This window comes from Xyrauchen texanus, chromosome 35 (genome assembly GCF_025860055.1).
Source record: "Xyrauchen texanus isolate HMW12.3.18 chromosome 35, RBS_HiC_50CHRs, whole genome shotgun sequence".
Taxonomy (NCBI): domain Eukaryota; kingdom Metazoa; phylum Chordata; class Actinopteri; order Cypriniformes; family Catostomidae; genus Xyrauchen; species Xyrauchen texanus.
This window is the reverse complement of record NC_068310.1, coordinates 21,072,470-21,087,091: the sequence shown is the minus strand read 5'-3', so window position 1 is coordinate 21,087,091 and position 14,622 is coordinate 21,072,470. Positions and strand designations below refer to the sequence as shown.

Genomic DNA, 14,622 nt, shown 5'->3' with positions numbered 1-14,622 from the left:
TATATATATATATATATATATATATATATATATATAAAATAAAACAAATATTCAGATAAAATGCATTACATTCTTGTGGCAGAAGAGTTAATCATTGATGAGGCAATACAAAAAGCAGCTTTAGAATACAATGTATTGTTTACTACCAAATTATTGAACATAAGCAAATCATTGGCATACAGTTCACAAATATCCATTTCACAAATGAATTTGTCAATCAGTTGGAGATTTATAATGAGGGCTTGTTTAAGAACCCGTCAATGAACACCAGCATCAGACATGCTTGTGTAGCGTCTCGGGTGTGTTGCATCATAAACATAAAATGTTTAGGTCACTGTGTCAAGTTAAATATAGTTTAATACTTAGAACACATCTTGAGATCCCTTAGTTTGAATTTGAGCTCCAAGTTTTTTGAATGCAAGAATGTAACATGTTTGTGTTGTTCTGTCTGCTGATGGGTTGATTTCTTCACTGTATAAATGGTGTTGCTGATACAGCAACAATTTCACTTACTGCCTTCTTGAGTAAACAGGTGGTACTAAAAGCTTGCATTTCTCAGGAAGGAATCTTCCTTATTACTGTCCGGTGGCGATTCATTGCGTTAATTTGTTTAACGTGTTATTTTTTATCAAATGAATCGCACTAAATTAACGCGTTAAATCGACAGCCCTAATATTTATTTATTTACACACACACACACACACACACACACACACACACACACACACACACACATATACACACATACATATACAGTAGATAAGCAGGCAAACCTTAATTCCAAGTACAAAAAATTTAATAACTTCAAATTTAAGCAAATACAGAAATCATGATTTTTATTACAAAAAACATTTCTTCAGAATATAAACATCTACCTGGCTGATGAAGAATGAGGGGAAAATCCCATACACATCCACTGAAAAAGATCCCACACATTTCTAGGGAGCAGGATGGCACAGAGATTTGGGGATAAAGCTGGGTGATATGGCCAAAAATATTATCACAATATTTTTTTCTTTCTTAATATTTTTCAATATCGATATTTATTACAATTTACATTTCATACCATTAATGAGGAGGAAATGCATTTCACAAGTTTGTTAGACCTAAGGAGTGAATGTAAACATAACTTCTTGTTTACAAGCAAACTCTAGCATACTAGAGGGTAAGCTACATTTACAGGGTTGCTGCAGATTTTTTTTTTATTAATTTTATCAAATTTAAGACTATAATTTTATTTGTTCAGATCTTGAAAACGTTTTTAAACCATAACCCCATACCAAAACAAAACAACACAATCTCAAAATAAATCATGTAACACTTAAACATGCAGGAGTACATGTTCAAACTGGCCTTAACATTGTTTATCAGTAAAACAGGGCAGGATATATGCAAGTTTAAAACACTCAAGACATGTTTTCCACACAAATATCACATTAAAATTGGTTTAAGTACCATTATATAAATAAATACAAATCTGAAGTCGACCGATATTGGATTGTGCTGATTCGATGTGTTGAAAGCCAGTTAATCTGCCAAAAGTTTTTATTAATAGTGTGGAACTTTTATCTTTAAAGGCACTTTAACTTTGAAATACACTGGGGAATCTCAATTATTTACTTTCCAGCTGTTCATTTAAATAAGGGATATCAAATGTGCACACTTACAATAATCTACAACATTTTACAATATAAACAATTAAAAGTAAACATTGTCATATTTCATCAACACTATATCCTCATCATCAAAAGTTGATCTTTCTTGATAGCTTGTCATAAATTTCCGATATGGTTTAATGATTGTGAACTGCTCTGCAACTAAAAATGTTCTACTTTTGTTCTATTATTTAAGACATAAGACTTTTTATTACCTTAAATTTTTCAAATGGAATTTAAGGTATTTTAAGACTTCAAGGATCTGTGGGAACACTGATTTAAAGTACACTCAGTTTAGGATTGAATCCTACATAAGGTGTGACCACTTTTCAATGAAATTTTGCCAATTTTATCATCTTTTCTTCACCAATTTCATCATCTTAAGCAAACGTTTGACTCCATTGAAAGACTATCTTGTGACGTTCAACACTCCAGCTCAGTAGGTGGCGGTAACGCCCCATAAGCTGGATTCCCAACTACCAATAGACATTACAAGAAGAAACAAAACTCTTGCCTCTTACCGTGATATGCATCATGAATAAACATTGAACTAAACAGTACATATATAGCAATGATTTTGATGTCAGAGTTGATGCTGTTGCATTCAGCCATCCATAGCTGTATTGCATTGTCAGTGCCGTCTAGTTTGATACATAATATCATATTAGCTGAACTGAATAATGAATTTTCTTTTTTTCCCCCAATATCGAAATAATTTTAAATCGCCCATTTCTACTTCGACTTGGATCAGTAAGCAACCATCTAGCAAAACCCTAGTAATGTCCTAGTAACCACCAAAACCCCCCTGGCATTGCATAAATATAATTATATATATATATATATATATATATATATATATATATATATATATATATATATATATATATATTTTTTTTATGCAATGCCAGGGATTTTGGTCATTTTTAAATCATCGTTTAGTAATAGTTGTGGAAAATCCCAAAGGCATTTTGAACAAATACAAAATTACAATTTTGTTTCTGTTTTTAACTCTCGAACAGGTAAAGAATTACTCGAATATCACAGTAGAGTAAAAGAAAAAGCCTGTTTGTGAGTTCATGTGCTAACAATAAAAATCTTCCATCCTGTCGCTGTGCTTCATTGGAAATCGTGAGTTCTTTCTGATAATTGTTTTGAACATCACACCTAATTAAATGTCCATAAGCACCAATACAGCGAGAAGAGCTGGGCATTTCTGCCAGCGGCCAAGCCCCCAGAGGCAAGCAGCAATCACTCCATTAGAGGCAACGCTGTGCTGCAGCTGAGCTGGCCAAAATCAGCAAATTAGTTTAAGCCACGGGGATGGGGGAAGGGTGCCACGGCAACACACCGACAACAACAGTGTCAGTCATCAGGCATATGCAGTCAGCCCTAAATTAACAGGAGGATCGAGTGAAGGGACTCCGGCAGAGACAAAGAGGGAAAATATGGAGACTGTGATTGACTTGAGGAGAAAGGGTTGTGCCGTTTATGACCGATTCGGTGGTGAATTGTCTTTTGTGTCTGAGCAACCGCTTAGAGGTCCTTCTATCTTTCTCTGTCTCCTCTATGCTTTCTCAAAGCTGACAATATCTCATGGCTGTGTTTGCAGCCGAGCAAGTGTCAACAGGACGTTCTCATTTCACCCTTGGAATCCAATCGCTTTTTAACTGAGAATCTGCTTATCCATTATTAAGCAGCAGATACTTGACTAAATATGTCACTCTCCTCACATTAATACAGTGTACATCGTGGGCTTGGCACTAATGGGTTGATGCTGCAATATAAATACACAGATGATGTAAATGTCCTAAAATCAGTATGCATCATTGGCTTTTAGAGACTTAAGAGAATTGACGATTGACGATCCAGCTTCACATCAAACATGATCATAAATTTCCTATATATATACATTTTATTTATTTTTTATTTTTATTTCCCCCACTTCAGTGTGACTCATTTATGTGAATATAAATCGTGTCCCGCCTGCTGCCAAATGGAAGAGAGCTGGGAGCTTTTTATTCTCCCTTAGTTTTATTTGCAGAAAAGCAAAAAGTGATAGATAACAATGACATCATTTGAAACATTAAATAATGATTAAATTGTGTTATTGTATTATTACTGTTGTTTAATTATCAACAATAATGTGATAGTATAGTAAGAAATAAAAAAGAAATCAATCCTCAACTGTTTATTTTTCTAAAGAATATGGTGCTTTACTCATGTTTAAACTCATGCTCATAAACTCTAGGGGGAAATTATAATAATTTATGGAAAAAAAAATCACTAGGCATCTGTTTGAGTTTTGTGGTGTTCTCCGTGATGTTTAATCCTGCGGATGGCCAAAATCTCAGCTGAGCAACAGATTGTCTCCCTAACTTCATTTTATGGTGTTTGTTTGTGCTGGCTTTAATTTGAATAATTTATATTGTTGTATTTCTCAATTGTAAATTGCGTACAATCGCTGGATATAAATGTAATTGAAACACTTTGCACACAGAGGCCTGACAAAAAAGGACAGCAGTGCCTGGTCGTTCTTATTGGAACGCACACAGAATTTTTTTTTACTTCTACTAAATAATATCATATTTGTTGATATGGTGGGGTGGGGGTCTGCGAAGAATTTGGGGTTATGAAAGGAGTCCTTGGTTCAAAAAAGTTTGAGAAACCCTGTCTTATACGATGACCTGTCCTGTGACATACAGGTTTGGCTATGTTCATATTCAGAGAAAATGGAAAATTGCAGTAAATACAAAACTGTTAAAGTTACACATTTTCAATGGTTGTTAATCAAATGTTGATCATATTTGGTTTTCGACAATTGAAAATGTGTTATTTAATAAATTACACATGGAGTCACACAGAGCCCAATATCTCTGGGATTTAACCATATAGGGCCTTAAATCTAAATAAACCAACAGGATTTTTTCCCCGAACCAGAATCTAAAATGATATTAAGATCCTTGAGATAATACTTCTGTAGTTATAGGCACTCCAACTTTGTAAATACAACACAATTTCAGGACCATTGGCATTTAATGTAACAAGGGGTGTTGAAGTCAACTGATTTTTGGAATAGACCTACATACCTGTGTGTAAAAATAAGATAATGATGCTGCACTTTTCTAAGGTTATTTAATGTTTTACCTTTAGTGTTGCTCTAAAATCATAGATGTACATTGTCATATTGATGCTGTCGACGAAATAATGGATTACTCAGTAAATATTTATCTATGACACTTAATATTTTGGCTTTCGTCATTTACGCATTTCTTCCACCTGTAAAAAAAAAAAAATGACCAAAAACAAAATTGAGCCAGAAACCTCTGTTTAAGCTGACAGAATGTAATGAGTAACTTAAGCTATTTTCTTTACCATAAGTGTTGGCATAGTTACTGCATTTGGCCTTTGTAGTGCAGTTTATCAAAGCCATAAAAAAAAAACTGTTTGATTTAGGGCTAAATCTATACCTTCCTCTAGCTATTCTCTCAAGTATTTGTGTGTTCTTATGCAAACTTGAGAGTTGGTGATATGGACAGAAGAGATAAATGTAGCAAAAATTAAATACCCCCCCATTTTCCTTGGTAGTCTCTACTATAGTCTTTACTGCACACATTTTTACACAAGCAGAGAGCAGTTCAGCCATCAGTGCCTTAATCACAGTTTGTGTGTTTGTGTGACTGTGTGTGCTCACAAACAAGGGTGGAGGCACCTGTCTTTGTACATTTTCGAGCCCATTTAAGCAGTGAGAATCTCATTCAGAATATGGTAGAAAAAGCAAAGGAAAAGTGAAAATCAAGTTGATTAATGTTCTGATTTTGACTGAGTGAAGGGCAGAAACATCTCTGTGACAGTGTGAAGATCTGTGGGTTTGTGTGTGGGGGATCAATGAACACACACACCACAAAAAAAGATCACATTGATCATTGATTGCCGCATGCAGGTACACGGGGTGACATTGTTCAACCCTTAAGACTGGATGAGAACAATATTAATAAGGTTGTCACCTCATGGCAGAAGATGGTCGCTCAGATTCAAGATTCATGTCTTGCATTAAATGGAAGCTCTCGAATGCAAGCTAACGAAAAAATATGGCTGAAACAGGGTGTGACGAGTGTTTAAGACCGCAGAAGAAACTTGTCCTCCAGAGAGCCATGTTCATGATGCATGTAATGAATTCACTTTATTATGTAGAACCACTCTGTAAATCTGCTAATGCTGGAACCTGCTGATATCCTCATTTAGCATTATGGCCTCTCCCGTTTTCAAAGATCTCCAAGACTCTATGCAAGTGAATGAATTAAACCCTGCCATAAAAGCTGAGAATGCATGAGAACAAGCGTCAATACAGGGAGCGAGAGGTGGTCAGTACAATCGAACTGAAAGCTTTTTTACCATTTCAGTGGACAGATGCTGAAGTCCCAATCAAGATGAGAGGGGTGACATCCGGCATTCAGAGGTGACATGGCGGGGCTGTAGTGCACGTTTATTACACTTGTTTCAGCTCAGCTGAACATTGCTTAGAGCAGAGTCACCAGCATTCCAGATGATTTTTGGAAAGGTGAAAAAGCAAGCAGTGTACTTGCAGTGAAATCTGAGACCCAATCCATTTGACGGCCAACAACACAGATGAGAATTGATTAATTAGATGGATAACGGAGGTGAGGAGAAAGAAGGAAGGAGTGGCATTGAATCCACGTCTTTTGCCTTGACATTAACTGCCATCAGACAAAGACCTCTAGATCTGCACCTAATCAAGGTGAAGATAATCATGAAACATACTATGTTATTCTTGGCAAGATCAGGTTTCTGCTACCCTCAGCACTCTTCCGAGCAATCCGATTACAGGCTGCTTGGATGCCCGGGCTCTGGCACGCACTCCCTACCTCCTCCTCACTCAGCCAGCCAACCATCTAAACCCCCCTTTGGCTTCTGTGGCTGTCGTAAGCCGGCCTGCCCTTTGTCCATCCCCCTCCCATCACCACCTTAGCTGTTCAGTACCATTAACAAAGCCTCCTGGGGCACCCTTGACACACTCTACAGGGGGGCCAGGCAAGCTGAGAGACCTCTCGGCTAATTGCCTCCTGCTGTGGGGACGTAGCCGTCAGAAAAGCCATAATGTGCTTATTTGCTTGTAACACAATGTTATCTCAGCATAGCAATCATCAAATCTGGCACAGAGGTTTTGCCCGCTCTCACTGATGAATCCGAGAAGCAGCCAGATCCAGCTGCGGTGGCTGGTGGAAATAAATCAGGAATTTCATTGGCCTAATAGACTAGATTGAATCTGAGGTGGTTTTGCTTTCTGATCAACATGTCCTTTGAAGACTCATAATCTACATAAAGTGTCGGCGAAGAGCGTATCAAGCTGGGAGTACTGCAATATGCAACAAGATGTTCTTTTCCTTTTTATTGCTTTTTTTATATTGATCAATTAACAGCATGTAAAACAAAGCTGGCGCTACAACATAAACGTGTGAGCTAGACGAGGCTTTGTAAAAAGTATCTGGTGCTGTGCTTAACACAAGCAAATTAAACTTGTAAATCTCAGTGAGTTGGAAGCTGATTTTGTTTTCTATAGAGCAAAAAACAATGAAACAAGAACATTTCCCAAAAAAAAAAAAAAAGCATTGAAGGGAAAAAAAACTTGGTGAAACAAGTATGAGCTAAGAAGAATAAGCAGCAAAGGCAAATCAAATAAAATTGTTAGCCATCAAACTTGAACCAGCATTGCTTCTGAAAATAATGTGCAACCCACAAACTTACTAAAAACCAATACAGAAATGAATGCTGCCAATTACATTAAACCCGGTTAGATCTTGATTTTGACATTAAAAAAAATGACAAACTAAAATACAATGGCAAGACAGTGAGATAAGGGCAGGTGAAGAGGGAGCCTTGATCAGGACAATAGAGGAAGGAAAGGCTGACTTAACTCACCAGCTTAAAGTCCTGAACGCTACAGATGAAGTAGGGCGTGTTCGGCCGTCGGCTTTCTATGTACACACAATCTGTGAACAAAAATGTAAAAAGAAAACAGTGTTAACTACATCAATCTACACAATCAGACGAGATGCAAAAGGATACATTTTCCTAAAGTCAAACCTGCATATTTTTTTACCCTTTGTATAATACAACTGGAATGTGATTAATAGGATTAGAGGGTCTTTGGTCGCAGGACAGTCCACCCTTTCCAGAGCAAACATCAAGGGGAGTCTGAGAAAGAAGGCCAGCATTGTTCCAACACAATTAAATGATGGTGGGGGGAGGGTTGTGGAGTAGAGCAGAGCTGCTCAGAGACAACAACACAACGAACAAACACAAAAGACAATGTTTAGTTGATACAACGCAAAAGGCGTCTGGGAGCCTTCTAGTATCCAAACGGCGCTAAATTACATAACATTTCCTGCCCAATGCCGAGCCCTGCTGAAGTGTTGCTATGAATAGAAGCTAAGAGGAGGGCTTCAGTGTTTAAATTGAATGTGACAGGTGGTATGGCCAGGTCATGAACCTTCATATCCAAAACAAAAACATTTACACTGCACAGCCCCAACAAGGGAAAGCAGCTTTAGCTAAGGAGAGACACACATACATGCCGCACACACACATCCTTCCTCTGTGGTCAATCTGCCAAACATTTGTAGAGTGTGGGGGATGAAAAGATCACTCCTGTTTCCACCAGCTTCTCTGAGGAGAGACAATCTGAGCTGCTTTTGAAATGGAAAATACTTCCGTGCTACGCTCTAGCGACATCAAAATTATTGTTAGTTAAGAAAAAATGGTGTCTGTTTGAAAGAAAGGGAGTTTTCAGAGCTGTTTGTTAGATAAGAATCTTATTTACACAGAGGAATGAGCCTGCAGTTTGAACACAAGCATGCTTTGATAGTTCAAATGTGGTGAGAACACAAAGAGGGCTGTGCTTGGCTGCTTGGATCAGACTTCGAGGTGCCAGCCACCACTGCATTCAAAACACTCATTACATTACACTGCTATTTCACACAACAAATTCATTTCACACCAGCACCCTAGTTGGTATTTGTGATACCTAGCTCTGAGCTGTTCTGCTTGAGTTGAGGGTGTTGTTGCTGTGGTATCAAGTCAACATGAAATCCAAAGTGACCCTAGGTACTTATCAAAAACACATTCTTTGTGGTCTAAAAGTGTTTGTCTTCATAATCTTTTATCAAAATGTAATAACTTCATCCAACACTGAAATTATTTTCCTTTGGCATCACCTAGGCTTTGGAATAATGTTAACGAATTGCCAAATAGCTATTTAAGCAATTGCTTTATCAAACTTGCAGGTCTAGCTGAGATCTGCTGTCGAATGACCACTTTTCACAAATCAAAATCACCATTGGATAAAATAAAGTCCAGCCCAACATTTTTTTGTTTCAGCCAGAACTAAATCTCATAACGGAAGTAAAAACCGGTTGTAAATGCCATTTGAAGTTGTCTGTAATGGTTCTATAAGAGCATTTGGTCTGGTTTTAAGCAGTAATAGGACATAACAAGCGCAACTGGGTGGGTTAAATAGTGTTTCGACCACCTGGAGTAAAAGTTTGAAGTAGTGGGGCCCCTTTTTCAGAACAAAATCAAGCTCAAAGGCCCTAAAGCATGCTTTAATGCACTTATATATTGATAAAATATAGGCCAAATATTTGTTTTACACCTATCATCAATAAGTGCTGTGCTAAAGTGAAACGGTACAATAAATTTCCATGCTTATCAGACCGCAGGATTCAAGAGTCATAACAGATTGAGATATCTCCATGCACTCATGCTGAACAATTCTTTCACACTTCCTGGCTCATAAACAAAGACCATTCTGTGCGTTAAAAGATGAGCTGTACAATAACAAGCATGAGCCAGTCAACCAACTTGTTTCAAGCTCACTAAATCTGTAACAAACACTTGTGCATGTCGATGGAGTCTAATCTTACAGTTACCCCAGCAAAGGGGTAGTTCATCCAAAATTTTAAATTCTCTCATTTTTTACTCAGTAGATATCCCAGTAGTGTATCACTTTGTCTTCACCAGAACACATTTGAAGAATAATATCTTAGCTAAGTAGGTCTTAAAATGCAAGTGAATGGCAATTTCTCTTTTGAAGGTCCAAAAATCACAGACAGTTAGCATAAATGTCATCGATACGACTCCAGCTGTTAAGTTATTGACTTCTAAAGTGATACAATTGCTTCGGAGGCAAAATGATAAATATTTAAGTACTTTTTAACTATAATCCAACGCTTCAGGAGAGGGTGAAGTCCAAACAGGCTCTCGTTTGACGTATTCATGTTGCCATGGATACAGATGTAATCTCACATTCTCCACTCTGTTGAGACATCCAGGATAAGCACACAAAAATACAACATTTGTGAGTAAAGAAACAGATAATAACATATCTAAACCAAAATCAACCAAGCTAGCGTATAATGTTCCTCCATATTTGCAAACAGTGCTGCCCTTCCAGCTGTGACGTGCGTTTCATATGCCAATGCGATTACGTCACACGGGAGTAGCGCTGCCGACCAGAAGCATGATTCAGTACTTAAAAAGTACTTAAATATATCTTTCACACCAAAAGCGATCACGTCACTTTCTAAGATATTAATTTAACAGCTGGTGTCGTATTGATGAAGTATGTTGACTGTCTGTGATTTTTGGACCTTAAAAAGAAAAATCTCCTTTCACTTGCATTTTAATGACCTACTGAGCTAAGAATTTTTTCAATTTTTCCTCAAATGTGTTCTGGTGAAGACAAAGTCATACACACCTAGGATATCATGAGGATGATCTATAATAATGAGAGAAATTTAATTTTGAGGTAAACAATCCCTTTAAATCAGTGTGGCAAAAACACTGTTTGCATTTGTGCATTTCATCCCTATAAGTACAGATCTGGAGATGCCTTTGTGCCTGTGTAGTGCAAAAACTGCATGGAGATAAATGCTCATTTCAGTATTCCAGAGATACATTTATGTAGCTTGGGCTGAGAAGGCTGAAAAGCTACTACTAACAAAAGCCAAGCAATTCAGTTCCAGCCCTCTTAGTGTACTTCATCTTTTATTTATTTGTTTGCTTGGTGCCATTAATGATCTTGTTGCATTTATCTGTTCAATGCAGCAGGCAGAATAAAGATATTTAATAGGCAGAGCACAATGTAAACCATTTGTTGGGGAAGGGTGGGGGTGAAGAATCCAGAGGGGCCATTTTGAGTAGGTTACACGTGTGACTGGGAATGCTTGTTATCAGAACCGGTCTGAACAAGGTTTTCTAGGGCTTTATAGTTTGTCAGCTGGGTGGGCTGAGATTTGCTTGTCTGTTTCTACCTAGGCCTCATCCTCTCATTTGAGATAACAAAAGTGAATATATCCATCAGCGCAGTGACTGACCTGTGGGGGCTACGCCGCATTCATCACAAGGGGGAAGGGGGGAAGCAGAGAACAAAAGAGACAAATCTGAATGAAATGAGATGACATGTTTTATAATGTCCCTAGTTGTGTTGAGAGGGATTTACCTTGGAGAATTGCAGCTTATATTCGCTTAAACCAGCCGGTAGATTCATTTAGACGGAATGGATTCCCTAAGTATGGAGGAGCCAAAAGATATCTGTGCTGTGAGCTGCAGAGAAAATACTAAAAACATGGTTTTAAAATGCTTCCTGGGGTAAACGCAGTTTTTATGTAATAGTCTACCAAATCAAGAACTGCAAAATGGGAAGACCCACCAATAATAATAAAAAAAACATTATAGAAAAAAAGATACAAGAATATTCCCATGTGTTTTTAAACATTCAATCCAAAAGGTACTTTTCCCACTCATCTGTGAAACTCTTTCAAACAATAAGGTCCTCATGAAATAAATTGCATTTCATTTTTTCAATAATGACAGTCCTCGCTAGCCGTGGAGAGTTGTGGGGCTGTAATTTGCGATTTACTCTTTGAGAGCGGACCTTTAAGACTCCAATCTGTACAGCTGCGTTCCATCCATTTTGTGCTTTCAGAGAAGCCTCTCTCCATCAGAGAGTGAGCAGGCAGAGAAAAAAGGGAGAGACAAGAGTGTCTGGGGGAGGGGTGTATGGGATTCAAGGGGCTGAAGTATGGGGATGTGTGCTGTATTAGGGGCTTTGTGGACTCCCTAAAGCCTCCCACAGGCCACAGCTCTTTCACTCAAATCTCTTTACCTGTCTCTCTCTCTCTCTCTCTCTTTTTATTGGCCTGAGGAGAACAGAAGGGTGGGGGCTTTGCAAACAGCACAGATCCATTATCGACCACATCGTTGGAGCAGCCTGGCTTAGATTGAGATTTATTGAGCTGAAGAAATATTGAGCTGAAGAAATAGTTAATCACACACCGAGACACACATGCACCCATGCTTTAGGAAAATGACAAAACACTGAGCAGACATTAGAAGTTGATCTGTTTGCAGCTATTATTTCTTAATGTATTGTCACCAGTCACTTAGCAACATGAATATTCATAAGGAAATGGGGTAGCACTCATCCAATCCTCCTCCTCCGCCGAGCCTTATTGTTCACGCCATTCTTCTCAACCTGTGAAGTGTGCCTAATTTAAAACACACCTTTACCAATGAAAGAGACCTGCCCTACATTCTGTGTCAATCCAGTTGCTGATATAATCCACTCCGCCTCAAAAGGAGGAGGGGTGAGACAATAAAAGGCTTAAGCAAAACATTAATATTTCAGCTTTTTCCATCACGAAAACCCTGACACCCTGGCTAGGTGACGTTCTGGCTCAAATCAGCAGATACTTTCATTTAAGGAGGGTGTGCGGCTTCTCATACACTGTTAAATGTAAGTGGACCCAGAGAGCTCAGTAGACCGTTGTGGCCATCCTTCAATGTGCTTATCTAGAAATTAAAAAGCAGAAGAAATACAATAATGAAACAGCAGGGTGTCCAGGCCAGGCATGTCACTCCACTTGTCAAATTCATACCCCTTTCTTGCTACATGACCGACAAGCGCTAAACCGGTGACCTGAGCCACTTATGTCACACCGTGCTGGGAAGTGCTTCAGTGCAGGTGCTTTCGCTGGCAGGAGGAACAGGCCAGTCCTAAACCCGTTCATCCAATTTGCACTGCAGCTCATTTCCCTTGCCTAGAATCCTACAAAACACACTCATTCACACTACACACACTCTTTTGCTCATCTATCATCTCCACCCTGTCTAGCTTGCAAATTTTTGCTCCTTCTCGTAGCAGGAGTTTTATACCTCTGGCCCGAATTTATATCAAACCTTGCATGCTGTGCCCCCATAGCAACAAACATCAAGTAGCAAGCGCTCCCTCTGGGCCAGGAACAGAAGCCCTTTTACAAGTGCATCTAATTTTTAAATTCACGTGGTCTCCAACGTCCACAAGGATGCAACGAATCAATATAAACCACTCAGCACAGTTATAGCGACAGTTATCAAATGTGTGTAATATGATAGTCAAAACATTTAGCCTGTATATATTCTCTAAAGTAAAAACAAGAAAGAAACTCTTCAAATGATAGTTCTATGCCAACTTAGTGTTGCGCAGTATCTTGGTTTTTGTGTTGCACACATCTGATATTCGATTTCTCATTTTAGCATTCAAATCTGCATTTTTTATTATTATCTTAAATTCAACTAATATTCACATTTATAATATCAATTTGACAGCCCTGGTACAAGCATTCATTTTGGGTGGCATTTGAGGGGCACATCATGCTAAAGGGCAGGGGCTTGAGCCCCATGAGTCACCCTCTCTGCATGTACTTGCTCAACTTTAATTCTTTAATGAACTTGTTTTTTGTGCTACAGTAATTTAATAAATACTTTTTGAAATCACATTGCATTTGCCTCCATTCATGAAATGTATCATTTAAAAAAAAACTATTATAGCATTTTCTCTCAATATACCAATACTAACACTTAGCTGTGTACTCACACCAAACTAGAACTTAAATGCAAACCACCACGTTGGCCACTACACAATGCCCACAGAGTTCGACGCAGAAGTATTTATAGGGCTTCAGAGTCATTAACTTGGTGGAAAACTAAATTATGACCATATTTGGTGCAAGAAACCTTACCGTAACATAATAAGTCGACATCTGGAAAAATAAAATGTGACAGTGTAAATCATGGCTTAACCCGTTCATAATATTTTGATATTACGTTTATTGAATATTGAAGTTTAAGACAGCAGAGCTTCTATTCAAGATATACAGATCTAAGGGTCTCCTCGACTCCTGATCTTCCAATACCAGCTTTTCTTCCTCCATCTTTCTTTCTGTCTGTCTGTCTGTCTGTCTGTCTGTCCAAATCTCGAGACATCTGGAAACAGCGTGGAAATCATGCATGGAAAAGTTGTCTCCCTACATGCAGTGATACTGTTGCTGTCTCCTTAGAGGAGCAACAGGAAGATGAAGACTGCTGCTTGATGACTCACTCAGGTGGTCAAATGCTGTCAGTCTTACTTTGCTGAATAATACATGACTCTAAGCCAAAAAGAGAGTGCCTGGTTTCGCCACAGACAACAAACGGAGGAGCAGAATTTGAGCACTGGCCGGAACTCTCTTTGCGAAGGTGGTGCATGTCCATTTTCACCCTGTGAAGTCTATTGTGTTCATTCTTAACAGCGTTCCAGGGAATGATCTGAAGCTTTGTTCATCTGAGCGGACTAGAGATAGTGTTTCTATAACCCCTCTCAACTATATCCACTGACAAGCATGAAATGCACACCGAGCTGCTAATCAGGCAAAATTGTGCGTAGACAAAGAGCCTGTCTTGAAATTACATTAGCAAGTTGACGAGAAACTGCATAGCTCTGTGTGGAGGTGAGGATAACATGTTCAAGCTCAAGGTGGCGATTTCCATCTTACTGAAAGGACTGCAGATTTTGGGTGGCTCTGTAATTAGGTGACAGCTGTCGACACCCACAGGCAGCCGGGAGAGAGAGAGAGAAATAGAGGCCATCTTC

The 14,622-nt window shown here is 38.5% G+C and overlaps 1 protein-coding gene across 1 annotated transcript in view; it reads right to left on the bottom strand.

Annotated features, from left to right (window-relative positions):
* Window positions 1-14,622, bottom strand: part of LOC127628837 (arginine-glutamic acid dipeptide repeats protein-like) — a 231,245-nt gene that overhangs the window by 126,715 nt on the left and 89,908 nt on the right. Inside the window, 1 exon segment of the mRNA XM_052105758.1 lies at window positions 7,593-7,663. Within this exon segment, the coding sequence (XP_051961718.1) occupies window positions 7,593-7,663 (71 nt within the window).